General features: G+C 50.0%; 5 protein-coding genes across 5 annotated transcripts; 2 read left to right on the top strand and 3 right to left on the bottom strand.

The window, feature by feature from the left end:
* Window positions 1-798: 798 nt before the first annotated feature.
* Window positions 799-5509, bottom strand: FTJAE_7688 (regulator of deoxyribodipyrimidine photo-lyase PHR1; the record flags this gene model as incomplete). Its single annotated transcript, XM_037354429.1, has 5 exons — window positions 799-1323; window positions 1379-1949; window positions 1997-2926; window positions 2984-5064; window positions 5114-5509. The coding sequence occupies 5 exons, from the start codon at window positions 5507-5509 to the stop codon at window positions 799-801; spliced, it is 4503 nt and encodes a 1500-aa protein (XP_037205276.1).
* A 3551-nt stretch (window positions 5510-9060) lies between these two features.
* On the top strand, window positions 9061-10865 carry FTJAE_7687 (uncharacterized protein; the record flags this gene model as incomplete). The annotated part of the gene is made up of 2 exons (XM_037354428.1): window positions 9061-9578; window positions 9626-10865. 2 exons carry the CDS (start codon window positions 9061-9063, stop codon window positions 10863-10865), a joined length of 1758 nt encoding a protein of 585 aa, XP_037205275.1.
* Window positions 10866-11265: 400 nt separating this feature from the next.
* FTJAE_7686 (heterokaryon incompatibility het-6) lies at window positions 11266-15656 on the bottom strand (the record flags this gene model as incomplete). Its single annotated transcript, XM_037354427.1, has 5 exons — window positions 11266-12507; window positions 12554-13071; window positions 13464-13516; window positions 13920-14709; window positions 14762-15656. 5 exons carry the CDS (start codon window positions 15654-15656, stop codon window positions 11266-11268), a joined length of 3498 nt encoding a protein of 1165 aa, XP_037205274.1.
* Window positions 15657-19356: 3700 nt separating this feature from the next.
* FTJAE_7685 (uncharacterized protein) lies at window positions 19357-22052 on the top strand (the record flags this gene model as incomplete). Its single annotated transcript, XM_037354426.1, has 5 exons — window positions 19357-19563; window positions 19619-19738; window positions 19798-20064; window positions 20117-21858; window positions 21908-22052. 5 exons carry the CDS (start codon window positions 19357-19359, stop codon window positions 22050-22052), a joined length of 2481 nt encoding a protein of 826 aa, XP_037205273.1.
* Window positions 22053-22470: 418 nt separating this feature from the next.
* Window positions 22471-26266, bottom strand: FTJAE_7684 (ribosomal RNA-processing 12; the record flags this gene model as incomplete). Its single annotated transcript, XM_037354425.1, has 2 exons — window positions 22471-26124; window positions 26198-26266. The coding sequence occupies 2 exons, from the start codon at window positions 26264-26266 to the stop codon at window positions 22471-22473; spliced, it is 3723 nt and encodes a 1240-aa protein (XP_037205272.1).
* Window positions 26267-26390: the final 124 nt, after the last annotated feature.

Below are 26390 nucleotides of genomic sequence, written 5' to 3'. Positions count from 1 at the left end.
ATGATTATGATAACTTAGGTAGGTAGGATCGAGGACAAGCCTCTGGGAGCAAGAAAACACGAGACCCAAGTTTAGGGTGACAAAATAAACTCTATAAAAGGTATCCTAAACTTACCTATCCTAAATTATGCTAAGTTACCTAAGTCTTTTTATCAGTTAGGTTCAAGGTCTCGAGTTTTATTTCCTCCCCTAGACAAGGTAGGTACGTATGAGGTTGTGAAAGGGCGAGGGGACTCGTTCCCAGGAACAGCGTTCGAATGGGACCTTCTTTGCTTATTAGATTGCACCTATCTACTCGAGGTAGGTAAGTACAAAGGGGGCTTCTTAGGGAGACAAGTCGTGATCATAGGTAGGTGCTGTCTTGCTGTTACTCTTCGTGGCTTGAGGGTGATCAGCCGAGACCTAATATCAAGGTTATTGTGGTTCGCTTTGGCGTAGTACATGACGCCTTGTATTGTGCTGTCTTAAATATAAATGCTTTATTTTTGTTACATCACTTTGGCGCCTTTTGCTGGGCACTTTGACTCCTGAATCATTGAAACTCCGTTGACTCTCTGGCGTCTTTGAGGGCGCCGGTCGTGCACCTAATACTACATAAACACACTTCCCTTCGTCATGCGTCTTAACCTGACCGTCATATCCGTATCACTCCATGTTCCTCAACTCCCATTTGCCTGATGCATGCATGCCATAAAACACTGAAATCCATAAACGCCTTCCCATGGTTCCAAAGGTAGTTGCTAAAATTGAAGAGGGTATTCGGATACATAGTCTACAGCTGCTTGTGTCGGTGGCAGCTCAGACTGCGTCGTCGCGACGGGCTATTGTACGTATGCTCGCCATAAGTCGGTCCATGAATTCCATCGATTCACCTCCGGGAACGTCTGCAAAATCTTGTTGTCCGGAAGTGTTGTTGGTCGCCGGCACAGTTGTATCGGTCGCGTGTACCAAGTTCGAAGCCGGACATGTCGACTTGTTATCCTGGGAAGGTGAAGCACCCTGCTTTTGTGTTGGGGTTGAGGCTGAAGCTGAGGCTGAACCTTGCGAAAAGAACTGAGCAACGCCCGGCAATCGCGGAATTGGAATAGGGGTCTTGGAGACCTTGGCCCCAAGTTTCTGATTGTTCATAGGCTGCCCATTCGACAATGTCTGCTGAGATGCCCGAATCGGTTTTGCAGCCTTGGGCGTACAAGGTGAGCCTTTGCCCTCGGCTTGTTGCAAGATTGGCTTTGCGGAGGCAACGGGAGCAGGGGATTTGGACGTAGGCGCCATCGAAGCCAGAAAGTTTGCAGGCAACGGTACTGGCGACTCTTTCGGGGGTATCTGGATGGGCTGTTCAGCCGACCCTTCATTCCTATCGAGATTTCCAGGTACTTACCTTGTATTCTTTAAAAATCGTCCCAATCTTAGGTTTACTGCTTTGGTTAGGGGGCTGAGCGGTTTGTGGGGGCTTCTGCTGAGGCTTTTCTTCAGCCTTTTGCGAAGGCTTCTGTGGAGGCCTCTGTTGGTGCTTCGGGGTCGACTTTGGCGGCTGCGCTTGGGGTTGCGCCTGGGCATGTATTGGTGCCTGTACTTGTGCAGGTGCAGGCACTGGTGCATGCGTTTGCATAGGCATGGGGGGCAAATACTGTTGTTTTATCGCAGGCCGAGGAAACTGGTTGAAGCTAGGGGTGCCAGTTCCCAGGGATGGCGTGGGCACTTGCTTCAAGTTCGGTTGTTGGCTGATCCGAGGCTGGCTCCCAGGGGACGCATGGTGGCCATGCCCCGCAGGCTGGTGATGTGGAGGCTGGTAGGCGCCGAAGTTTTGATTGCTCTGGAATCTATTATCCTTGATTCTACCGTGGAGATATGCATCCTTGTTGGTTATGATGTGAGCCCTGAAGTTGCCCTCGTATCCGTTGGTGAAGCCTCCCCAAGTAGCATATGGCGTCCGATACTTAGTCGAGTCCCTATAGAGGTTAGCAAAGGGCCAATGTGTTGAGTCGACACTACGTACCTGTTGTGGTTGACCTGGAAAAAGGGATACTTTTGGTATATAGATACATCTGCCTGCGGAGCCACTCTTGCCTGCGATGCCTGGTGGTGGTTTACAGGTGCCGGAGCCTGATACGGTTGCGGATAGGGATGGGCTACTCCAGGATGACTAGGGGTGGGTGCAGGAAGGGCAGCGGTATGTCTTCCGTGCCATTGGTCCTGCTGATAATGTGGTAGTGTGTTCGCAGGACTCTGTATCCTGGGCATGTTCCCAGGAGGTGTATAAGCGGGCGATTGCCTAACCTCAAACCTTTGTGCAGAGTAGGCAGGAGCAGCTTGTTGTCCTATAGATATAGGTTGTGCATACGGATAACGATAGCTCCCGGGCTGTTGCTGGACTGGCGAAGGGGCAGCTGGTATAAACCTCTGAGTGGTCAAGTTGCCCATCGCAGGGTAGTTGTGAGAAGCAGGGGTCCGTGGCTTGTACATATATGGCTTATCAAGTCGCGCTGCAGGATAAGGGACAGCGGGCTGGTAGGCTTGTCGGGGAGGATACACTGGAACCGGCCTTGGGGGTTTGACAGGTTTGGGAACTGTCGATAGGAAATTACCCCTGGGATTATGACGTGGGTTGCGAGGATCCTCGGTGAACTGGGCGCGGGCTTCTGTCGAGTTCTTAGGCAAGTAATACCAAATTTGGTCGGGTTTGCAGAAATCGATCTTGACTTGTTCTTTGTTTGCGACAGGGTGGCTGTTGAATTCGGCCCAAGTACAGCCTTCAACGAACGGATCGTCCTTCTGGGGCTTGCCGTCATGAAGTCGTTTTGTTTTGAGCTTCTCCTTGGCCTTCTGGGACGCGGGCATCGGAATGGCCTTTGATGATGCCTTTGGCAGACGATAGTCGGCTGGATCGGGTACCAGTAGCCATTTCCATTCGACTTCGAGGCGGTCACTGCAAGCAATTAGTTTATATTTGACGAGATCGGGTTTCTGATGGATTCTAGCATACCCATTTGGCAAGATGTCAATAAGCAACGTTTGCTCATCATGCCGGTTTTCAACCACAATACCAGCAAAGATATCTCCCTTGAAGTGTTGCAACTGGCAGGTCTCGCCAGGCTGGAGCTTTGAAGCTGCCGTCCGAACTCGTGAGTCAGTCTCCAATGCATCTCCATCAAGCTTCTTATCTCGCTTCGTCCGATGGTATCGACAACTGAACTCAAAGGCTTGCTCTTTATATTCTGTGCCATCTTCGCCAAAGACTGGGATTTCTTCTTCTTCGACGAAAACACCCGCTGCGGCCGCGCATGTTGCATGATAAGCCCGGGCACATCTCTTTTGGGAACATTGGAAGCAAGCGCCCTGTTTGGAACGGCAATAGAGACACTTGAGTTCGAATCGATCCTTGTGGATTTTCGACACGTTGACGACTGTCTCTTGTCCATCAATCGTTTCCGTATATGTCTCTGGCAGATAGTGCGCGCAAAGTCGATGAGCTTTTCGACCATCATCTGTGGGCAATAGATCGGCCGATGGAGTATCGTTAGGGCAGAGGCAGCAGGGTGGTTCGACCTTCGATTTGAGACGAAGTCTGATCTTCTTGACCTTACCTCCCTTCTCGCCAGGTATACGCTTTCGCTTACGGCCAGCCAGTCTGAACTTGACACCAGAGCCAGAAGGTGGTGTGGGCATGCCACCTTGTTCATCATCTTCTTCTTCCTCTTCGTCCTCAGTTTCTTCATATTCTGTTTCTTCTCCGCGTAATTTGCGCTCGATGTCGTAGACATTAATCCAGACACTGTCTTGCGCTTCTGCACACTCGCACTTTTTGGCGATTTTGCCGATGTCTAGCCAAGAGTCGAGTGCGAAATTGACAGCTTCGGCACAGTTGTAGCCCAGATTATAACCAGAATGATATCCATATGGATAGGTCACAACGAACTCTCCAGGATAAGATACGCATTTGTTAACAGTGATATTATAATGCGATTTCAAATGCTGAGGCGAGATGAGGAATCCTTTGTGACGGAGAAACTGGTCGCAGGCTTTGGCATCTGTAGGCCAGATGTTTTTCATCGCCGCTTCGAACCGCCGGGCATCGGCTTGGGAGATGCTATACCACTGCTTGGGAGCACCGAAGTGAAGGTAGTTAATACTGTAGAGATCAACATCTTCTAGATGCCAAGCGAAAGTTGCTTTCCACATGCCAAGGTAGAGATAAGCTGTGTTGACTCCTGGAACTTTTTCTCCCAAGACATCCAAAAGATTGGGCAGCTTGTTCAAATTCCACTGTTCAGTCGATTCATCAAAAAGCGTGCCCATCAGATCAGCGCCGTAGAGGGGAGGTGCGTAGGTAAGGGTCTTCCAGTAAGCCCTCTCAAGTTCCTCACAGCGCTCCGGGGTATACTCAGATATGTCCATCTTGTAATCCCAGTCTTTAAAGGCAGCTTCGTCGATCATAGCGGATCCCTCTCGGCGACTGTATTTGCGACGGGCCGAGACTGTTTGCGTCTTGGTTCTTGCCTGTCGGAGGCCACCCATGCGACCAACAGTAGGTTCATAATCCTCCTCAACCTCTTCACCAGGGTCCTTCTCTACTGACTCGATAGGTTTATCCTCAGTCTCAGCAACATCTGGCTTGGGTGAGACCGGAGTCATAGGCCGGTCTTCATTATCATCCGCCTGTTCTTGCTTGAGCCGCTTCCCTCTGCCTCCTCGCTTGGCAGGTCGCCCCCTACCTCTCTTCTTAGGGGTCGAAGGATCGGGAGGTTTAGCCACAGTCGCGGTCGCAGCTCGAGTTCGTGGTTTAGGCTTCTCGGCATTGGCGCGTCGCTCACCACGTCTAGCCGGTGGCTGGTGTTCGCTCTGGTCGCATAACTGGCGCCACTGGGGCAGATTGTAGGATCGTCCGTGAAGGATGTTGACTTGGCGATAGGTTCCATTGGATCCCATAATATCTTGCTTGATCGGCTCTCGAACTTTGACCTGCTTCACAAGGTCGTCGAGTTTGGGAAGAGCGTCTTTCCATTCTTGCGGGGGGATAACTTTGATGATGCCGGATTTCATTCCATAGCTATCGACGGTTTCCATCTGGAGGATATGTTAGGGACGGTCACGAGGGAACTTGCGGTCGACGTACGAAGCGCTTGAAATCCTTGAACTGGTGCATGGTGGGCTTGAAGATAGGAACAGCACCAGACCAGGAATCTGGCAGGACCTCCCCAATGTCAATGTCTTCTTCAACATCTTCCTTCTTATCTTCGCTGTTGACATTATCATTAGAAGACAAAGGCTGCGGTGGATCGCTCAGGATGGGTTCATCTTCAAGATCGCTCAACTCAGAATCTGAACCATCAGACTTCGCCGTGTTGTTGCTATCGGGAGGCGAATGTAAAAAGGTAGCGCCAGGTTGAGCGGTCGAGGTGTTTTTTGTGTTGGTGTCGACAGGCGCAGTCGCAACGCCGGTATCCTGAGAATGTGGTGTAGCAGCGACAGCAATGCCAGCGTCGATCGACGTGGACGTCGACTCCGACATGGTGGGCGATCACGTCGCAATCAGCGACGCTGCCATTGAGGGAGGAATTCTAAATTTCGGGCCCGTTTCTCGCTGCGGCGTAGTACAGACGGTTGAAAATATCGATGCGGTGAAAAGAATTAATTACTCTGTCAAGATACTTTTGCGCTGGAAGTGTTGAGTACGACGGACGAAAAGGGCGTGAGCGCAGACTTGGAAAGTGGTACAGTGGGTGAGAACCTGAGTCTGAGTGGCAGGGTAGGTACAGTTTACTGGAGTTGGTGGTCAGAAGGGCAGGTGATGCGGATAGAATTGTTAGCGGACGAATGAAAAGACTCGCTTGGAAGTATCTTCTGGGCTTATCCTCGGGTGGCGGTACCTGCGGGCCTCGTACTGTGCTAAGATTTCAACTTGGGCTAAATGCAAGCGGAAGAAACAGGGCAGGGAGCATCAGGGAGTAAGAAAATACCTGACCTCGATCTAGGGTACTAGAATAAACTCAGCAGATAATACCATAAGTTTATGCCAAGCTACGTAAGTTATTTTGTCATCTTGAATCAAGATCCTTGATTTTCTTTCCTCCCTAGGGGGAGGTACCCCCCAAAACGGGCCCGCTGAACACGCATCATTCGATTTCGGAGGTTTCCATCATCATCGCAAACTTGCCCCCTTTTTACAAACAAGTCGACTTTTTCTTTCCGTGTCAGGCATAAGCAGGGCGAAATATCTAATGGACTATCGATTATCGAACTATTAAATCTCACAAGGATGATGGTCTTTTATTTGCCACTGAAAATGCTGCGACTAATTCTGCTTTCTAGATGCATACATAACATAGGCTTTGTTGTGCATTGTTTTAAAGATCTTCATCTGATGCAGATTGATCAGATTGATAAGATTGGCATCTGAAACCCAGTCCCTAAAAGCTGGGGACGTCGTCCACTACCGATCATCCTGGCCTGGCTTTGTCCCACCTTACGTAGGCGACATTACCTTAGCTCACGAGCACCTCACCCCCATCTGTGGTCCCCTGATTCACAGGGCTGAGTTAAGTGATTGCTAGTTGCTGTTGCCATAGATCCGCTTTGTCTTCATCTTCATCTCACTATCTTGTTGTTCCAACCGAACAGCTCGTAGAGTCCATGTCTTGCATATGCACCCCCCTACATGTAAGCTATCGTGATTCGCTCGAGTTGACCATTGAGGGTTGTCACTCGAACAGATACTTTCATCTCGGCGTCAAGGCTATTGTGTCACAGCCTCAACTTGACCGATTGTTCTATTGTATTCTCACAGCACGTTCGATTTCAGCTTGCAGACTCCTTTGTCTAGTGTTGATGTTGTTTCCTTGAATACCTGACCGTCACGCCAGCGACAGAGCCAATGAAGGAGACCTATCTCTTGAAGCTTTCTCATTTGATCTCCCCCCCGGAACCACTTCTAGATCCCATAAGGTTCATGTTCGTTGCTTTGGGACTTCGTGAAAATGTCTATGTCTTTGTTCAGTCAACCACTGATGGTATTCCCAAGCCGCGCTCCTTTCGTCATAGTAAACTACTGATGAGGTTTATCAGCCGAGAACTTGTTTGGTAACTCACTAACAGTATCATTACGATAGCCTTTGCGCAAATATGTTATGAATCAGCCGTCACCAGCTGTCCGTGAAACTGAGCATTAGTCTCCTTTGTTGAGATGATGGGGATGATGACTAAAAGTGAAAGAGTCCACTTGTGTGCCTTATCGTGCATGATATGATCGCGAGCTAAGAACCTGGAGGGTGTAGACGCAGACGGATTACTCCATCGTGATACAGTCAAGTCAATAAGTTACACAGCACGTGTGTATTAAATCTTCGTTTAAAGGGCCTAAACTGCTCATCTTTGTTGGTCTTTGACTAAGTAGGTAGGCATGCGATCACATGTTCAAAGTGATAACCCTTACCAACTCGTTATTTTGTGTATTGTCTTACTGAAGTCATTGCTCGGCCACTCCTGTGCAAGCTTTAAGTTAATTGACAATATATACTGCGAGAACGATATATATCTTCCCTACAACTTACAGAAGACAGGAGCTCTATATATCGCTCATGAAAAAGTGGCTTTACAGATCAAGGAAACACTACACTCCCTGGACTAGACGACTTGCCCATATCTGAGCGGGCCGGCGCCGAGCCGATATACTTGCTTGACTGCAGGCATTGTATCGAATTCTGTAGACTTCCACAAAATATTTATATTGATTCTTCTAGCGTTGCAGACTGATGGTGGAGGGTCAACACCAGAGGACCTTGTAACGAAACATCGTGTCCTTCCGAGGTATACAATACTATTAAACCCCTTATTTGTACTCCTAAAAGCCATCTCGGGCTCCCAATATAAAGAAAGTAACTTATGGTCATGCTTGTGTATCCAATGCCAACCAGGTTCGCAGTTGCACTAAGCCACTACCAGGGGTGAGAGTCTCCGTACCTTTAAGTTGTGATAGTACCTGGACATGATGTAATGTGAGACACTGAACAGCTCTTATCCATAGAGTGACTAATCATAAAGGTATGCTCCGTGATACAAAATAAATCACTGCATGAAGTCAAAATACTTCTCAAACGCCAACCAGATATCGAGGAATTTGTGTTGAGCCCCATGTTACTCCGACCTACAAGTGCCGTAAGTGGGCGCAACTAGCTCCGAGCCTGGCTTCAAGACAACTGACGTCAATATCCTGTTTTACCAAAAACATTTTCTTCGTATCAAAGAATTAGATTTGGCCTTATGTTACCGTAGCCCTCCCTGTCTTACTCTCTGTCACGAGGATGACCTTCAATTGCGCGACCTGCAAACCCCGCCGTAGTAAGCATTCTCTTTACGGATAGATCTGCACAGTCAGCGGTCAAAGCCAAGCCAAAAGTGAGCCTTGAGTCTCGGTACTTGTTATCACGAACAGATCAGTTCCTTGGCTGTTTAGAGACACAGACTCAATATATTTCTTCCATCGAGATCTTGATCATTGCAGTTGACTGACACTGGGCTTATCGTCCTCCCAGCCACCTCTATCCGGCTCACCTTCACCCCGCACTCAGCACTATCTTGGCCCTTTTTAAACTTACAGCATCAAAGAAGCTGGGCTGCATCCTTTAGCTCAGCCATTGGATGGCATCATGGTGAGCTGACCTATCTCATCACTTGCCAGCCCTCCATGGCTTTATCGTGTTCCCCCGCCCGCCCCCAATGCCAGCCTTGTTGGAGGAATGTCAACGGAATGTCGCGAGGAGTTTCTGTGCCGCTGTGACAAGGCGTTGGCTACTTGTACATGAACCTCGGTCGTGTTAGAGCTGCATCAGGCGTTGGGTGGATGGATGACGGTCAGTTGCAGATGTAGCTGCAGCTTGTTCTACCATAAGCTACCTACCTACCTATCTATGGCCCTCACACCTCTTTTGAGCCGAGCTTGGGTCTTTGCCTCTCTTCTCTTTCAATTGCCTCTCACCTCTTCGTGGTGAAGTAAGAGCTTCACTTTGATTCTCTACTCATAGTTGAACCCTCCACTGTATTGTCGTATAAGACGCAGCCTTCAATATGATTATGTTCAAGCTCTTCGCAGCTTTACCTCTCGTCCATGGCGTTATTGCACAATCCGCCGGCACTGGAGAAAAGGTCTGGGCTGCCGTCGCATTCATCAACCATGGCGAAAGGACGCCCGCAATAGCCAATCTTCGCACCGTCTTGACACCTGAGGGAGCTCAGCAGATGCTGCGACAAGGCACTGCGTTCCGTGCTCGATATATCCCAGACGGTGTGAACAACTCCGACTATCAGAGCATTCAAATTGCTTATCTCCAGAATCTCAAACCTGATGTGATTGACAACGACGACATTGACATTATTACCCAGACAGATGAATGGGTATCGACTGGTGCTTTGGCCTTTATGCAGGGTTTCTACCCGCCATCACCGAATGCCTTTGATAACAGCACTGGAGGCGAAGAGATTGCCGTGAACTTGGCTTCTAGCGATAACAAAACTGAATATCCCTTAGACGGATATCAATACCCCAGTATTCGAGCTCCTGGTTACTACGACCCAGAGTCAACAGCGTATGCTTATTGGCCTCTCCCTACCTACATTAACTAACACAATACAGAATACAAGGCACTTATAGGTGTTCAGCATGGCAGACAGAAATCACCACAAACCTAACGCAGGAAACCGGTCTCGATGAGCTCTATGATTCAACTCTGCCTTTCTATCAAAACCTCTTCTCTACTGCTCCATTTGATGGCACAATTGACATCGACTATGCCAATCTCTGGAACGCCTACCAGCTCTGGGAATTTGTCGATTATCAGTATCGACACAATGAGACAGTTCACGAGGGTCTCAACAACGCAAACTCAACGCTGTCTTTCCTGAACACTTATGCCTTGTCCATGGAGCGCGCACAAAACAGCTACCGCGGTTCAGACGACGACAGCGAACTTGGTTCTCTCTACTCTGTCGCTGGCCGAACCATGGCGTACAAAGTCGCATCGCAGTTTAAGAGCAACATTCGCTGGGGAAGCAGCTACAACAAACTCACACTCATGTTTGGCTCTCTCGATCCCATCGTGAGCTTCACTCAACTCTCAGGTCTTGTCACACAAGACAACATGTTTCAAGCGCCTTGGTCAACGCTTCCCAAGCCTGGCGCAGCATTGGTCTTTGAGCTTTTTGGTGAAGACCCAGATGATCCTGATCGCCAACCAGCCACGGACAGTCTTCGTGTGAGAATGTCCTACCGTGCTTCAGCAGACCCGGACGAGTCTTTCCAGAACCAGCCCATCTTCAAGTCTGGTCCTGATGGCATCGCATACTCGAGTTTCATACAGACTATGAACAACCTTGGAATATCGCCTAACCAGTGGTGCGACGTTTGTAGCCCGACACCTGCTCCTTGGTGCATCACCATCGACTCGGATAGCTCCAACTGGGGAGATGACTCTTCCATTGGGCCAGTCATCGCAGGGGTTATCGGCGCAATTATTGCGATCGCTGTTCTGGGTGTTCTACTCCTTTGCCTGTGTGTCTGTGGCGGTCTTCGGCTACGTCGCAAGGGTCCTGAAGACTCAACACTCGGCGCCGCTGCTGTAGGAGGTACCACAGGAGGCTTCAAGGGGCCAGAAAAGAAAGATGGTGATGCGGATGTGGTGGTGACAAAGCAAGGCATTCACCATGAGCGCGTCGGTAGCTGGGAACTTCGAAGTCCAAGCGAAATACCTCCTCAGACTTCTGGAATCGTGACCAAGGATATAGGTTCTCCTCCTCAGAGACGATCGTTGGATGACAGCGACGACGACATCAGCGTTATGAATGCGGCACCCGTGAAGGCTCGCGAGAGTGTTTGAGTAAGTATGGGTGCGTGAATAGGGAACTATATGGAGGAACTTGCATGCATGGTTATACCCTTTGATTCTTACAATCGTTCGAGCTATTGATACCTACTGGGATGGATTTTACAGGCGTTGGTATTGGGGAATTTTCGTAGACACTCGTTTGGAAATATTGATCATTGGCCATATGTGGCATCAACTGAAAGGACTGTTACTATATAACTGGTAGTTCAAATTCACTGAACTGAGACTATCACTTGACCATAGACTGAGGTTGGACATTGCATGACAAGTGAATGGTTGGATGTCAAGAACAATATCACGATTTTTGTTGAAATAGTGATATCCAGACATCTTGGTTTAGTAAAATGACAGTATGGATGTTTATCCAAGGGGTATCTATATCCCACACGCCTCACACAATAACAAACTCCTCCTCTTCAACCCCATCAAGGTCAAAAATCTCCCCATTCATCATCCCATGTACATAGCACTCCCCAACAAGTATCCACGTCTCATCATCCTTTCTCCTTAGCAAAAAGGGTGTTCTACCTCCATACAACACAACAACCACATCCCCTGCTTGCATAATATCCGGCCCAACAACAAACCAACCCCCAAAAGTTATCGCAAAACCTCGATACCGCGTAACAAGCGTTGCTTCATGGCTCCACTTGAACCCATCTCCCGTCTGCGCAAGCTCTTGTATCTCTGATGAAACAGCACCAGGTCTATCCAGTGCGCGGACAAGATACGCTGCACCGTTGGCGAGCCACTCTTCCTTGGGAATGCTCTCATATGGCCGAGAGCGATCTGCTCCGATGCATGCGTTTGTAAGTGTTTGCACAAGGGCGAAGAATGCTGTGTCGCCGTTTCGATAACGTTGTCGTAGGTTGAAGGGTTGGTTTCTACCACAGATATCTCGCCATAGGGCTTCGATAGGGAGGCGAAAGGGGTTGTTGCGACGGAAGTGGAAAGCGTTGTTCCAGAAGATCCACGATGGTCGACGGATACGATCTAAGCGAACGCCGTAGATATGGAGAGCTCTTGTCTCTTCGTTGATGCATAATTGAGGTCGATATTCCCCCGATGCTCTATGAGGAGTCACGGGTGTACCCATGAGATGGAGAGGCACAACACGCCAGTCTGGAACCCAAGTTGGTAAATCCCCCCTCTCCATGATTCGCTTCTTGTAAGTAACTGGTATAGCATGGCAAGCAGACAAAAGCAGAAGTGATTCGCACCCAGAGAGTTCTCTGACCGCAACGTCATAATAGATATCTTCTATCGATCTGCTATAATCCGCCACCAACTCTGCAAGGCTCGAACTGCCAGTATGGATGGAGAAGTGGCCAAGAAAAGCGTAGACATGGTCTCGGGGGTCTTTTGACAATAGATGCCTTGCGCGGTGAAGTTCGTATATGAAGGCTGCGCGGTTATGGTTTACATCGTATGCCTCCTCTGGCTCAACGAAGCGTTGATACAAGTAACGGATGTTAGGTGTGAAGACAGCGAATCGTGAGCGTAGGAAGTGATAAGTCGTATTCAGGATGCCTGCAACTGATGACAGGATCTCCCAGTCAATCTCTGCATCGCCCCAGTAGAGAGTCGCAGGTGCTGCTGTTCCTATTTCCTGAACAATCCATATACGATTAAACTATTCTCGTTAGTATAAGGCTCTCCAGTGTCTACCATAGACTCACCCATGGTAGCCTCGATAGATTCGAGAACGGCACCCAAGGCTTTCTATCTTGGCTCAACAAATCTTCTGAATGAGCTCTTTTGAATTCATTATGCAGTTCCTCATCATTAAACACTCCATGAAGGTAGTGAACCATCTCCGTAGCCGCCTTCCCATGCCCTACCTTGTCTTCTCCAAGCCATACCAACACATGCTTCGCTCCCTTGTAAATAGCGTTCATCAGACTGACTTGTTGACTTCGTTCAGCAATATCGTCCTGATTGATGCAGACTTGATCCGCCCACAAGCGTCGCTGGGTAGTTGCATGTCTCATACGGCGTAGAGCGCCCTCAATGCTCTCCGTTAATGGCAGCGGTTTCCCATCGCATATAATCTCAGAGGATCGACCACCTGTTCCCCAGCAATATGAGATGGCTTCATATTCTGGGCTTAGATCAAGATTCTCAAAGCCGAGATGACCGACTAATGGGTCATTGCCCGTACCAGGCTCAAGAGTGAGAATGCGGATTGTAAAGTTATCTATGAATGGTGTATAGACATATGACTCTGGAGCTGTCGGTATTGAAGGCTGGGCAGCATCGGCCATGGATGGTAGTAAAGACACAGTCGAGCGATGAGACTTGACTTTGAGAAGAGTCCTAGAATGAGATGTTGAACGTTGATGGTGAGAAATGTTATGCAGACCGAAACTTGGAGGCCCAGTTCTTTTAGATCGCTTTCGCGAAACTTCAACTGGCGGCGTAGAATTAGTTTCTTTGTAGATCGTCAAATCACTAGTATGAGCTCTTTTTCGAAAAGCACGTCGACTCATTAGTCGAACTGGAGATGTAGACTTAAGGGACATTGCAATTATCACTGAACTAGAAACGGAATGATACGGTACTTAACAGAACCAACGAACGGTTACTAACCTGCAACACAGCCACTCATCATGGTTCCCTTTGCGGAGATCCATGCAGGCAGTCTTTGCAAGCAGTAGTAGGGTCAGCGCTAATGTCACGTTAGAGACGCAAGATGGTATGCAAGGCATAGTACAGAGTACATCACGTAGAAATAGCACAGATCATGTTGGCCTTCAATGTTTAATTTGTGATATCGAGCGGCGGTAGGCCTTTCTATCTAACTATACACAACTTTCCTGTGTCATCAATCGTTCCAAGTAGGAGATAAAAACAAAATAGATAATGCGATAACACCTCGCATGGGCGATTCATCCTTTGTGCCAGTAACGCCTTATCCCATCCCAATCCGCTGGGAATCCCAAAGTTACAAATAAGAAAGTAATGAAGCGCTTAGTGCATGTCCTTTTCCCATTCCCCACTGTCCATTAAACCACTCTTTACATGTCCATGGTAAGAAGTTCTAACCTTGATGTAACGGCGTCACAGCTGGCGCTGATACGTTGCACGCGAGCCATAGCCAAAGCAGCGATACACTCTTCCTCACCGGCATCGACAAGTTCAAGACGGGCAAGCACCTTTTCGGACTCAACACCGCCAAAGATGTCAACATGCGATAGACCCTCAGAGTCAAACTCCTTGGGTTGCTCGGTGGTGGTGGTAGCGGTCTCAGTGTGGAACAGGGCGAATTCAGGGTCAGATTCAAACTCAAGGTCGATAGGGGCGGCGTCAACAGGCTCAGAAACCTCGGGCTTCTCAACAGGACGCTCAATGGCGGGCACCTCAAGCTTCTCCTCCTCAGAGTCGAAGATGGGCTCAGCGAAGTTGGAGGTCTTGCCAGAAAGAACAGAAGCGTCAATAGCATCAGGAAGCTCAGGAGTGTCGACAACAAAGACTTGAGGCTGGAAGTTGAAAGAACCATCAAGAGTGAGCATGGAGAAGTCCATGTTCTGCTCAGGGATCATGGCCATGCCAATCTGGTGCTGAGAAGACTGCTGAGCATTGTAGGGGTTGATGTCCTTGGGCACCTGTCGCTGCTCGGGTTGAGGCTCGACCTTGAGTTGAGGAGTCTGCTGAACAGCGGTAGGGTTGCTGCTGAGGTTGTCCAAGAAGTTGGAGAAAGAAGGCGAAGAGAGCAGCATGCGGGTGAGGTCAGTCAGACGCTTGTTCTCGTCAACGAGAGCACGGTTCTGAGCACGGAGGTCACCGTTCTCGCTGACCTTGTTGGCAATCTCAGTCTCAAGCTGAGTGATGTATTCTGAGACATTATTAGCAAACTGTTTCAATTATTTGTGGCGGAGCAAACTTACCCTTTCTGCGGGAACGGAAAGCACGAGCGGACACCTTGTTGCGAAGCTGTCGTCGCTCCTTGCTGCTGAGCTTCTTGCCCTCCTCACTAGCCAGGAGGCGCTCATCCTCATCCATCTCCTCTTCGTCCTTCTTGGATCGGGGGAGGTTGGCCATGGGGCTGGTAGCCTGACTCTCGGGCATTGAGGGCTTGGCTCGCATAGAGTTCAGGAGCTGAGTAATCTTCTGCTCAACAATGGGGTCGGTAGGCTGAGGGGCCTTGCCACGAGACTTGGGCTGCGATGCATGGCGCTGAGCCTGTTGTTGTTGCTGAATGATCTGCTGCTGTTGTCGCTGTTGTTGCTGAGCCTTGGCAAGAGCGGCTTGGGAGTGAGCGCCAGGCCAGAGACGGCCATTGTTCTGTGTAGGCAAAACGGGTGGTGAAGGAAGACCAGCGTTCTCTTGCTCAATGCTGCTAGGGTCGACAGTGAAAAACTGTTGTGTCTCGGTCTGCGACTCGAAATCCATATCCATATCCGACGCACCCAAAGTAGCCTGCGAAGGAGATGTGTTGAAATCAAACAGATCAGCCTCGGGGCTGAAGGTGGTTAGGTAGTCGATGTTGCGGAAGTCTTGGTAGCCAGTGTTGTTGGTCTGGTTAACGGCCATTGTGTTGGCGATGGCACCGGGCACAAAGCCAGTCTGCTGTCTGTACATGTCATAGTTGTGACTGGGACCGCTCAGACTCTGGGCAGTTGTGGTGGCGGGAGCAGCGACAGCGGCTGAGATAGGGCTGGCGAAGGTAGCCTTTGATGTTCCTGATGGTGATACTGAAGTAGCAGGAGATTGGAAGTTATCGTACTCGGTAAGATCGAGGAGAGCGTCGATGTCGACGGTATTCTGGCCAGGACCCGACATATTGTTGGAATCAGTTCGGCGATACCGGAGGATGTAGTCTTTGGTGATGAGTGAGAGATTGAATTCGTCGCCCAAGTGATGATCAGTGAAAGACTCGAGTATTGTCGCGATAGATTCAAGTCTGTTGTGTTGTCTTGTTTAGAAGATGATTGAAAAGTAGTAGTTGTTGAGAGACGGAAGTTCTGTAACAGAAGCGATTGTTTGGAAGTTGAGAAGGGGAAAGATGGAACCAGGCAGAAAATCGGGAACTGGGGAGGGACCGTGTTCTATGAATGGGGTGGGTGCCTTGGTCGGCGGTACGTACCCGCCGGGTCCGACAACAAGATCCCCGGCGTGTCAGGGAGGAAGAGACTGGTGAAAGCCACTGAAGCCCACTTTGGTAATCCACTATAAACATGCTCAAGGCCCCCAACTTCAGGGACTCGGCCCCTGAATTGATTCCATTCGAGCGCTATGAGCCGCTAGATCCAGGTCTCTCTGTCAGGTAACGCCGGCCGTTGTCAGGGCTGACCAGGGAGCAGGGATGGATCGGCGGCCGGGAATCCGACTAGTGAGGGAGAGGAGTGAGGACGCGTCAGCTCTTTTCTTGGGTTGTGCAAGCCAAGGGTGGAAGCCAAGGGCCAAGGAGGTGGATAACTCATCGAGGCAGCGCCGTAACTCTAGAGGCCAATCAAGATGAGCCTCTGACGACCGAGCCTCTCAGAAACAGCAGCGAGCGTATCCCTGTTTCGCCCTCCGAGGGGTGCGGAGCGAACAAGGTGCGAGTCTTTGCGAGCCTTTGCGAGAGTCTAGCTCCAACAAAAGAGCGAAACGAACGACCAGAGACGTCTGCGGCCTGAGGATGACGACGCTCAACTGCCCCTTTGGGACAGGCTTGGTGCCAAAGAGCCCATGATGGAGGCATGGCGCTGGTCTTTTTGGCTCCTCAGAGTCTCATGGCTCGTCTTTGGCTGCGCTTTTTCGTATGCATTTCTGGTCCATCGTCGACTTCACCTGCAGATGCATCTACGAGCTTACGTCTCTCATCCTGTGAGGCTTCGTGGCCTGGGCTCAATCTGGTCAAGCCTCAGGTTGATTATTCTTCTGCCTGCGTCTGAATACCAACGTCCCCTCCTGTTTGAGGTTATCAAGCTTGATGCAGACAAAAAGCACGGCTAAACAATTCCTCCGCCCAATAGTTTTGTGATAAGGGAAGATCAATCTCTTCGTCACCGTTAAATCCGGCGGCTGCTCCAACCGGACGGCAAAGCGGCAGCCCATCGCTATCGGTTATCATGGCTGGAATGCTCGTCAGCAAACTTGCTACAAGAAGCCTCGGACCATTGATGTGTGAACTCTGCAGACTGGAGTGCAGGTAAACAACAAATACCAGCCAATTCACTGATCAGCGTTGGCGGATACTGAAACTTGTCTTCCGTCCGACCCGAGCGTGGCTGTACAAAACAATGGAATTGTGCCCTTACACTGGCTGGTATGCTTTCCAAAGCTTGTCTCCTGCTTCCAGAGTCCACTATTACGATGCTCAAGTATAGCTATATGCAGCTACTTTTCCTCAAGCGATGCGTTGCCAACTCAGATCATCAGGGAGGATTCGCTGATCTGATTCATTTCCCTCGATTCTTTGCTCATTTCAATAAGAAATGAACAGCCAAGGTCTTGCCTTACCGTAAAGACACTGCGGGGATGACCATCACCATCAATATCATCTATCGACTGCACTGCCACCGCCTTCATATCCCAAAATCCCACCACCGCAAGCACAGTCCATTTCAGAAGCCTGAAGAGTCCCCGAGTCCATCCCACCGTTCACTTTTCCTCTTCTGCTCTAACTACGCTGCTGGCTGCTCCATCTCTCACTGCTCGCTCTTTATTCCTGTTTGCTCACTGTCTTCTACTGTGCCACGCTGCTATAATCGTGTAAACCCACACAGTAACATCAGCGGGCACCCATGAGGCTGTGTCATCAGAGAGTTGGAGTCTTGGCTTCCCAAGTAAGCTCAATGATCGTCGTTCTTGCGATGATTTGAACCACTCATCTTCTCTGGTGGTCTCCGTCGTGCCACAAAGAATGACATCGGGTGTTAATAACGCCGTTATGCCGTTGCCAGGCTCTAGATGTTGAAGGCACCGAGCAATCTTCGGCGTTTACAGTGCTGCTAGTATCCGTACGGGACGGATCTGTGTTGACATCCAAGCCTCAAACCTGGTTTGTTTTTTTCGCCACTCCCCAGCCAATGAGTGTTGGATTCCCGTGACAAGACAACCCGATCGACAGTCTCGACAAAAATAGAACTTCCCAGTTTGTGGTCGCCCTGGCGCTGGCTCAACTGCCGCCCTGATTATCTTCTCCACTGCCCCTGACGATGATGGACAATGACACAAGAGGATACGGCGTTTGCCGTTATTATGAGTTTCATCAAACACGCTTTGCTATGCATCAACCGAGACTTGTTTCACAAAACGACGGTTCTCCTTTCGTCGACTGTGGTTCCGTCACTTCATCCCACATACCGGAAGCCTCGAACAAGCTTTGGCTAGGGGTTTCTGCCGTGGCGGGAGTCTCGAATTATGGTCGATCGACTGATTATCGGTACCAGGCTTGAAACATCTGGTTCACGTTACGGCCTCGAGAATTTACCCCTTTTGGGCTTATTCATTGAAAGCTCAGCCATCTACAATTTCTGATCTAATTTCTGATCTGAAGTTCTTGATTCAACCTTGTGCCAAGACATCGCTTTCGCTTTTCTCAGATCTAATACAACTGCCGGCGGTGATGGGAGCTTAATCTTGACGATCCTGGCCATTTCAGCATTGATAAAATTTCGCATGGTTTAAAGAGCACAGCCCATGCAAATTATTAGCCACTTTGGTATGCTGGTCTCGGTATCGCCTAGGTCTGAACTTTTCCAGAAGCTAGATCGTTAGCGACTTCAGTTCCGAACCGCAAGCACATAGCCTCTGCCAAGACCGTGATAAGGCAAGAGGCGATGAGGCTTCAAAATTGTCCTTACTGTAATAAAAATAGCTCCATGTGAATGTCGCTTGCGCCTCGATGAATTCGAGATCAAGACGATTCAAGGTCACATGCTTAATCACGTGTTCTTAACACGTGACCATGAAATTTGCCAGCACGTGATTGGCTACAACCTGCCTCTAGTTTCAGCCTCTTGAGGCCATCCATCAATGGCCCCATTCGCCTGCATCTGCATGCATTTGGAGAACGTCGTTGGAGCCTTACGTCCTACAACCGTGCGCGCCCAACTGCACTCGCGCCTGAACAGTCGTGTCTGACATATTCCTCGCCCGGCCAAAGTGTCGAACTGGAACGCGCTTATCGGTTTGTATATACCGTGTCTGTCTATCTATCTGTGCCTTGTTGCAACTCGTGAAAGATTGAAACAGTTTCGGCCGTCACATTCCGTTGTTGCATCGCATTGCATAGCATAGCAGAGTATTGCGCAGCATCGCATCGCGACAGCCTATTCTTTTTGCTTGTGTTCTCCAACTTTGAAGATACGGCTACCATCCAAGCTTGCACTTGCAAACAGGTACTGCAAAGAGCATCGTCCTCTGCAAACATATCGCGTTCTACTAGGCCTCAGAAGGTCCTATCAAGTTGCTATTTCAGTTCCCTCGTCGGAACATATCAACTGAAACTCTATCACTCGCCACTATGGTAAGCTGACCACAGCCGTACAAAATGGGGAGAGAAAAACGAAACCTGCCCGCGGCTGTGGCAGGTGGCCCAAAGGAGAGGCATAGGCGTGCACAAAGATCTCAGTATGATCATACAGCACCTGTTCCCCCTGGCTTTGTTGCCAAACCAGCTCTTCCAAAGACAACCAAACATCACTCGTACTTCGAGTTTGTTGAAAACAAGGACAAGAAAAAGAAGCTTGAATTCCAGGTATAATGCGACTGTTGCGCAACGAGGTCATCACAACACTCACCACCATGTATAGATCACTACAAAAAAAACACCCCCTCCTGGTTTCGAGTTTGTCCCTGCCGGCAACCCTGAACTAACTCAAGCATGCAAAGAACTGTCCCGAGAAAAAAATGCCATGATATTTATCGTATCGGTATGCAAAACACAGATGTATTGGTCTGGGCCGTCCATTACTAACCTTGCCTCATGAAGAACGCAAAAGAAGCATCCGGCTCAAATATCTTGGCTCACCAAGTCCATCGCATTGGACATCATGTTAGAGAAACAATCGTCGAGGAAGCCCGCGCCGGTCTAGGTCATGTCATGGAGAACATGCTTGCAGCCCCTAGCGGTATTCCCGAGCCCATCCCCGAATCTCAAGAGGAATACGATGCACAAGTTGACGCTGCCTTACGCGATCTGTTTCCCAGAATCCCAAACACCGATCGACGGATGATCATTGAACATGCTTTTAGACGGGTTTGTTCTCCTCCCTGACACCTTCGTACAGACAAGGTATTTATTATTATAGGATCCAACGAACAAAAACAACAAGGAAAAAGTAGGCCTTTCGGAAGATATAACACTCGCCCGGAGGGTTCAACTTGCAGTCCTCGCTCACATTCGCCATACTCACACGAGATATGACACTCTGCTGAGGGAGACCACATGGCAGAACGCTCGCAAAGTTGTCGAGGCCCTTTGTTTAGACACCCTCGTCAAGTGGCGAGGAGATGAGGAGAGCGGTCGGGACCAGCTGGATGAGATATTGAGGGAAGTCGTCGTAATTTCTGACTCAGAAGGTGAGGAGTCTGGCAACGAGTCTGACTCATCAATCGAAGAGGTGGTGTATCAGTCTACGAATCCCGTTCCCAGTAGGCCTGTACCGAATATCTCTGGCCAGCCTGGTGCCGGCCACCTACAATCTCCCAGACTTAACCAGGGCTCACGAACACCCGCCACGCCCAAGCCAAAAGGAAAGGTGAAGAAAAGAAAACGTAAGACTTCCGCAGAGAAGAAAGGACAGCGCGGATTCAAACGGTACCAAGCTGCATGGCAAGACGCCATTGACAGAAGCCGCAATGTACAAGAGCCAGCTCCCCAATCTCCCCAAGGGCCCTCCCCTCAGTATACCCGTGGTCCGCCGCCGCCTGCGGCTCTGGTTCCCTTGAGCGATGAATTGCCTGCTCCATCCCAGCTCAGAATTGTTTCTGGAGGTGCGGGACCTGCACCTTATGAGAACGGTTATGTTGGGAAACCTCAATATCCCGCAAATGGCCATTTTATAAGTTCAGGGCCACAAGTTGCCCGCAAGGTAAAGTCACCATTTTATGACGCGCCACCTAGCACTCATCCGCCTGTGTCGAGAGTGGCCGATCGACTACAGGACATGTTGGTGCAGTCCATTGAGCCAGCGTCTCCTGATACTATGAAACCGTCTTTTGTGCGTGCAGTACCCCCTCGGGGACAAGGCTTCAGAAATGAGCCCCCTATGACCACCAGTATGCAGCATCCAGTTATCATATCTTCTCCATTGCGAGGCCCTGTTACAAGAGGCGAGCCCATGGAAATATCACGACCTGTAATGGGTGAACCGTTGGTTCATGGAGATAGGCCCTACCAAATCTCTGGTCACGATCCCTCACCACCCCGTGGTCACATGTTCGATGCCCCTGCGCATCACTATAATACCAGATCTCATGGATTACCTGCTCCTCCGGCTTCTTTGGGTCCTTCACATCGTTATGATACAAGATCGCGCGGAACACAGAACAACCCAGCGAGGATTTTAGTAAGTCGTCGGCCATATGACGAGCCACAAAGACCGGGAATTCGTGATACCCCAGTTGTCATGGAAGATCGTGGTGGGTTCTATGAACGAGTCCCAGTTCATCCAACTGGAGACTTGCCATCATCATCTCGTGATGAAGCAGGGCCTGGCTTTAGACTTGCTGCGGAGCCATATAGAGTTGCAAGGGAGCAACAGGCGGGCCCTTGGCAGGAGAACTCCCGGCTAGTACCAGGCAACAGAACCAACACAGACATTGAGATGGTCCCCATTAATCGCGTGTCTCTGGAAGATCGACATCGCCCTATCGTAACGGACAACCGAGCCGGACCAGCTCATACCCCTGTGTCTTCAGGAGCTCGAGGTGATATTAGAAGTTACTTTGAGCGAGACCCTCGTCCAGTCCGTTATATTCCACCTGGCCCAGAGCCTCGTCCGGTCATAAATGAGCCATTGGCTCCAGGTTACGAACCGTACCGCGAGGTGTAAGCAGAGCGTGGCTCGTCAAATCAGAAAGACACTAACACGATATAGACGTTACGAAGAAAGAGTACCCGATCCTTTTCAACATCGAGAGCCAGTGCATCGATACTACCGAGAAGAGCCCGTTGTTGAAGGAGACGGACGACCTCGGCCTCTACACCCGCGTCGAATGGAGGATGTAATTGTGCTTGAGTAATGCTGCAAGATGATTTGGAGAATTGCAGATACTGTTTGTTTTGCTCATGATAATGCATGTGCGTAAAGTATTTGGGCGCGTTGAGCATGGCAACAGGCGTTGGAGGTTACATTGTTGATAGTGCAGTCCGGCAAAAGCGATGGTGATGGAATGAACTTTGGACGATGGCATGATCTGATGATACCCCGATTCGGAGGAAAGACTTGACTACTACAAGAACTAGTATTTCAAGTGTTAGACGTTTGGACGACGCAGGCCTTTTATTTTATATAGTACGAAGATGAACCATGTCCGAATGGACTTCATGATTGCTTGGCTTTTATTTTACCCTAAAACAACCCGTGATCTAAACTCGAACTTGAAAAATAAAACGAATGCCGAAACCTCATGACGCATCGAATGGGTATAACTATGGCATCTAGTTGCGTCCTCTCCTAGGCTTTCCCACGCCAGACACTCCGTGTCTCTTCTCAACACCAAGTCCCTTTCGTCCTGCAGCGATACCTCCTCTTCCACTCTTTCCACCACGCCCGGCTCCTCTACCGCGGAAGCTTCCACGGCTACCCCTATCCCGTCCAGGGCTGATCCTGCTCTTGACTGCCGCAACATCGTTGTCATCCATCTCGAAGTCCTCGTCATCGTCTTCCTTGCTGCGACGGTTGGAGAACTTGAGCTTGCCTCCGCGACCGCGCTTGGCGACATCCTTGCCCTTGAGAGCGGCAACGTAGGCACCAACGCCTGAGGCCTCAGGGTTGGGCTCGTCGACGTCCATGGCACCCTCATCGTCACTGTCCTTGCCGAGGATGAGCTTGCCATCGAGGTCAACCTTGGCCTTGGTGCGTGTGGGTTTGCGCATCTTAACAGGCTTAGTAGAAGAAATGTTGGCCAAGGCCTTCTTGTCGAGCAGATCGAGAGGTTCGTCGTCGTCTTCAACAATATATGTCTTGCCACCCTTGTGGGCCTTCTTCCTTTGCCTAGGAGCCTCATCATCGGATTCACCCTCATCGTCATCAGAGTCACTGCTGTAAAGGGCCTGGTCGTATTCGTTCTCGAACTGGCGCTTGGGCTGAGCCTCGTCGTCGTCACTATCGTCGCCGCCATTCTCACCCTTGGCAGCATCCTTCTTCTTCTTGGAACGCTCCTTGGTCTTGCGGATGTTGACGATCAATTTCTTGTCGTCATCAGGGGTGTTCTTGTGAATATTGTCATAACCAAAGCGACGGACCATGCGCTCCAGAATATGCTTGACCTTGGCCTTGAAGTGACCCTTGTGCTCATGACTCCAGACAATGAGGTTGGGCACGAGAGTCGAGAGACGAGGAAGCATGAGCTCGACAGGGAGGCCAATAACGCAGACCTTGACGAAACCCAAGCAGCTCTTGACGATCTCTCTGTTATTGGAAGTAAGGAAAAGATCCATGGTCTGGACCAAGTCAGATAAAGTAGCGTCGCTCAATTCGCTTCGGAACTCATATAGAAGTCGGCTGATGGCCGTAATAGAAGCTGAAATCATGTGAGGTGTGCTGCCAGCCAAACCAGCGCTGACCATAGTGAAGAACTCCTCGATATTAGCGGTTCCAGCGGGGGCATCGTCGGGCATATGAGGAACCTTGCTGTTGTCGATGGGTGTTCCATTAGCCTGGACCATGCGGTGTCCCATGCGAACCAGGAGCTCATAAGCTGTCTCACGAGCACGCTCATTGTTCTCCTTGCAGGAGATGACAACTTCACTGAGCACAGCAGGAATGAAGTGAAGGGAGGTGTCGGGAATGAAAGGTAGGAGGGCGATAATGGCAGCAAGGCGCTCTCGTCGAGCAGGAGCTGAGACCTTCTCGGTACTAGAGACGATAAGTTGCTGGAGCTCAGCACTTCTCTCCTGAAGAGCAGCCTTTCCGATCTCAGAGTCCGCTAGACGAGGGATGAGCTTGTATGCCTTCTTCTGAAGTTGAGGCTCCTCATCCTTGTTGATGATGACTTCGGCAATCTTGAAAAGAGCGGCGAAGCTTTCCCTGGGAAGATAAACAGACATTGTGATGACGAGATCCATCAATGTCTGGGCTGTTGAAGGCATGTGATCCTTAGACTTCTGGTTCTCTTTCTTCTTGTCTGCTGGCTTCTCCTTCTCTAACTCAGTGGCGAGCATAGTGCTGACTCGGTCAAAGGTCTCCATCAACTCAGCGTTGGGTGTGATGCTAAGGAAGGTGTTGATGGTCTGAAGAATAGGACCTCGGCTTTGAGGAAGAGTTTGCGTGTAGACGTTGAAGAGAACTGCGAGCATGTTGCCTGCAAAGTTGGAAAGGTACTCGAGGTTCTTCTTGGCATCAGCGCGGCTGACTCGGCTCTGGAGAACGAGATCCTCCTCCTGGTCCTCAATATTGGCAATAGCTTGGTTGGACTCGATCAGAGTCTTGAGCGCCCTGCAAACATCCAGTCGCAGCTCAACTTGCTTGTACAGGAGGTTAGCCAAGACCTCGGCGAAGCCCTGGTCGAAAGCCTCGGTAAGATCCAGAGGAAGATCGCAGTAGCCGGGAAGAGTAGACCAGATCTGCTGGACAACTGTTTCGTAAATCTTGACCTCCATTGTCTTCTCAGCCTGGCCATGATCCAGAACCCTTTGAAACATGACCTCACTGAGGGGAACCATCTCACTCTTAAAGTGAGCTAGATTTGTGTTGCTAGTGTAATCTCGTAGAATAGGGAACATCCAAGCACGGCCTGGCTGGCCCTTTGCTGGCTTTGCGAGGTTGAGAGGGAGAATTGAGAGAACAGCTTCAGGGCCCATTGCTCGAATAGCTTTTCCGATAACCTCGTCGGCCTCCTTCTTGTTGCGGAACGAACCATTCTCTCGGATCTCACCAATAGTCTTGGTGACGTTCATCATGATAGGATAAGACCTCCATCTCAAAGTGTCGAACATGGCTCCCAAAACGTTGAAGGTCTGGAGCCAGGCAGCCTGGAACTGGACAGTCAAAAGAGACTCTGCTGACTTGGCCAGCTTCTCGAGAACCTTCTCGTCGAAAATTGAAGGCTCAAGGATAACATTTTGAGGGATACAGTTGGCCATGAAAGACACTAGACATTCTGAGGCGGAAATTCGAATATTCTCGGAGGGAGCCTCGAGGAACTGGGCGACCATATCGAACAGTTGAGGGAGGTTCTGGAAGGTCTCCTCAGGCTCGACCTGGGCGGAAACATCGTATCCTCGGGACAGAATGGCGAGCCACGGGGGAACAAGCTGGGTGTCGTTGGCAGCTGGTCGCAATTCGGAGATAATTTCCATAAGTCGTGGGAGCTTGGCTGATGAGACCTCATCTGTCATGCCCTCGAAGATCATCTCAAAAATTTCGAAAGACGCCATGGTCATGTACTCGTTTCCGCTCTTTGCGATGCCCAAGAGGAGTTCGCACAGAGACTCGATCTTCTTGCTGGGCCAGCCACCACTGGCAGCCGCAACAGTCTTGACCAGTTGAAGAGCGTGGATCATAGCAGGGTCATGGCTAATATCGGCCTTCTTTCCCTTGCGCGCCTGCGCAATCTTGCCGGCGAGATCCTCGAGGTTCTTGGTAGCAGTCTGGGCGCACATGTCGGCAGCAGGGTGATCCAGGGAGGGGCTCGGAGGCGGGTTTCGAAGAACGGCCTTCAGAGCGTCTTGCGACCTCTTTCGCACCTTTGGTCGGTGGTCAACAGACATGTTCAAGAGTCCAGCAACAGCTCGTCGAGGACCGATTTGGGAGACAGAAAGCTCCCAAGAAGCAGCATCCTGGGCCAGAAGAAGAGATTCGAGACATCCTATGGACGATCGCAACAACGGGGCTTCGGCATCCTGCAACAAAAGTACGGGGGCGAGAAGAGTAAGAATCTGTGTAAACTTGGATCGGAGGAGAGGTTGTGGGGCATAAGGCGTAACGACGTCGAGAAGGTAGACGACGGGAGTCGCCAATTCTGGATTCACGGTGTCATTGCTGTTCGCCTGCTGAAGAAGGGCGAGAAGAGCGGCAAAGTATCCTGTTGGCGTAGGGGCCGTGTTCTGTTCCTTGAGAGTCGACTCGACGGCCTGAAGTACAACGACAGTCTACAAGCAAAAGTTGTCAGTGTGCGACTCAAGATTGAAGACGCTGGAGATGACAAAGTAAAGTGAAACATACCCTCTTCTGACTCTGAAGTCCAGGGGACTTGATCTTGTCCAGCTTTTCAGCCAGAGAAGGGGTCGCCATCTTGATTCTGAGCAATTCAATGCGCAACCACCAACTGGATTAATCGTTCGGTGAAAAGAGACCCCAGCCAAAAATTCCCAAATTTTTACTTGCTTATCGCACCCCGCTGAACCGATAAGGATTT

The sequence above is a fragment of the Fusarium tjaetaba genome, assembly GCF_013396195.1.
Source record: "Fusarium tjaetaba strain NRRL 66243 chromosome Unknown NRRL66243_c0000155, whole genome shotgun sequence".
Taxonomy (NCBI): Eukaryota; Fungi; Ascomycota; class Sordariomycetes; order Hypocreales; family Nectriaceae; genus Fusarium; species Fusarium tjaetaba.
This window is presented reverse-complemented; position numbering and strand designations above follow the sequence as displayed.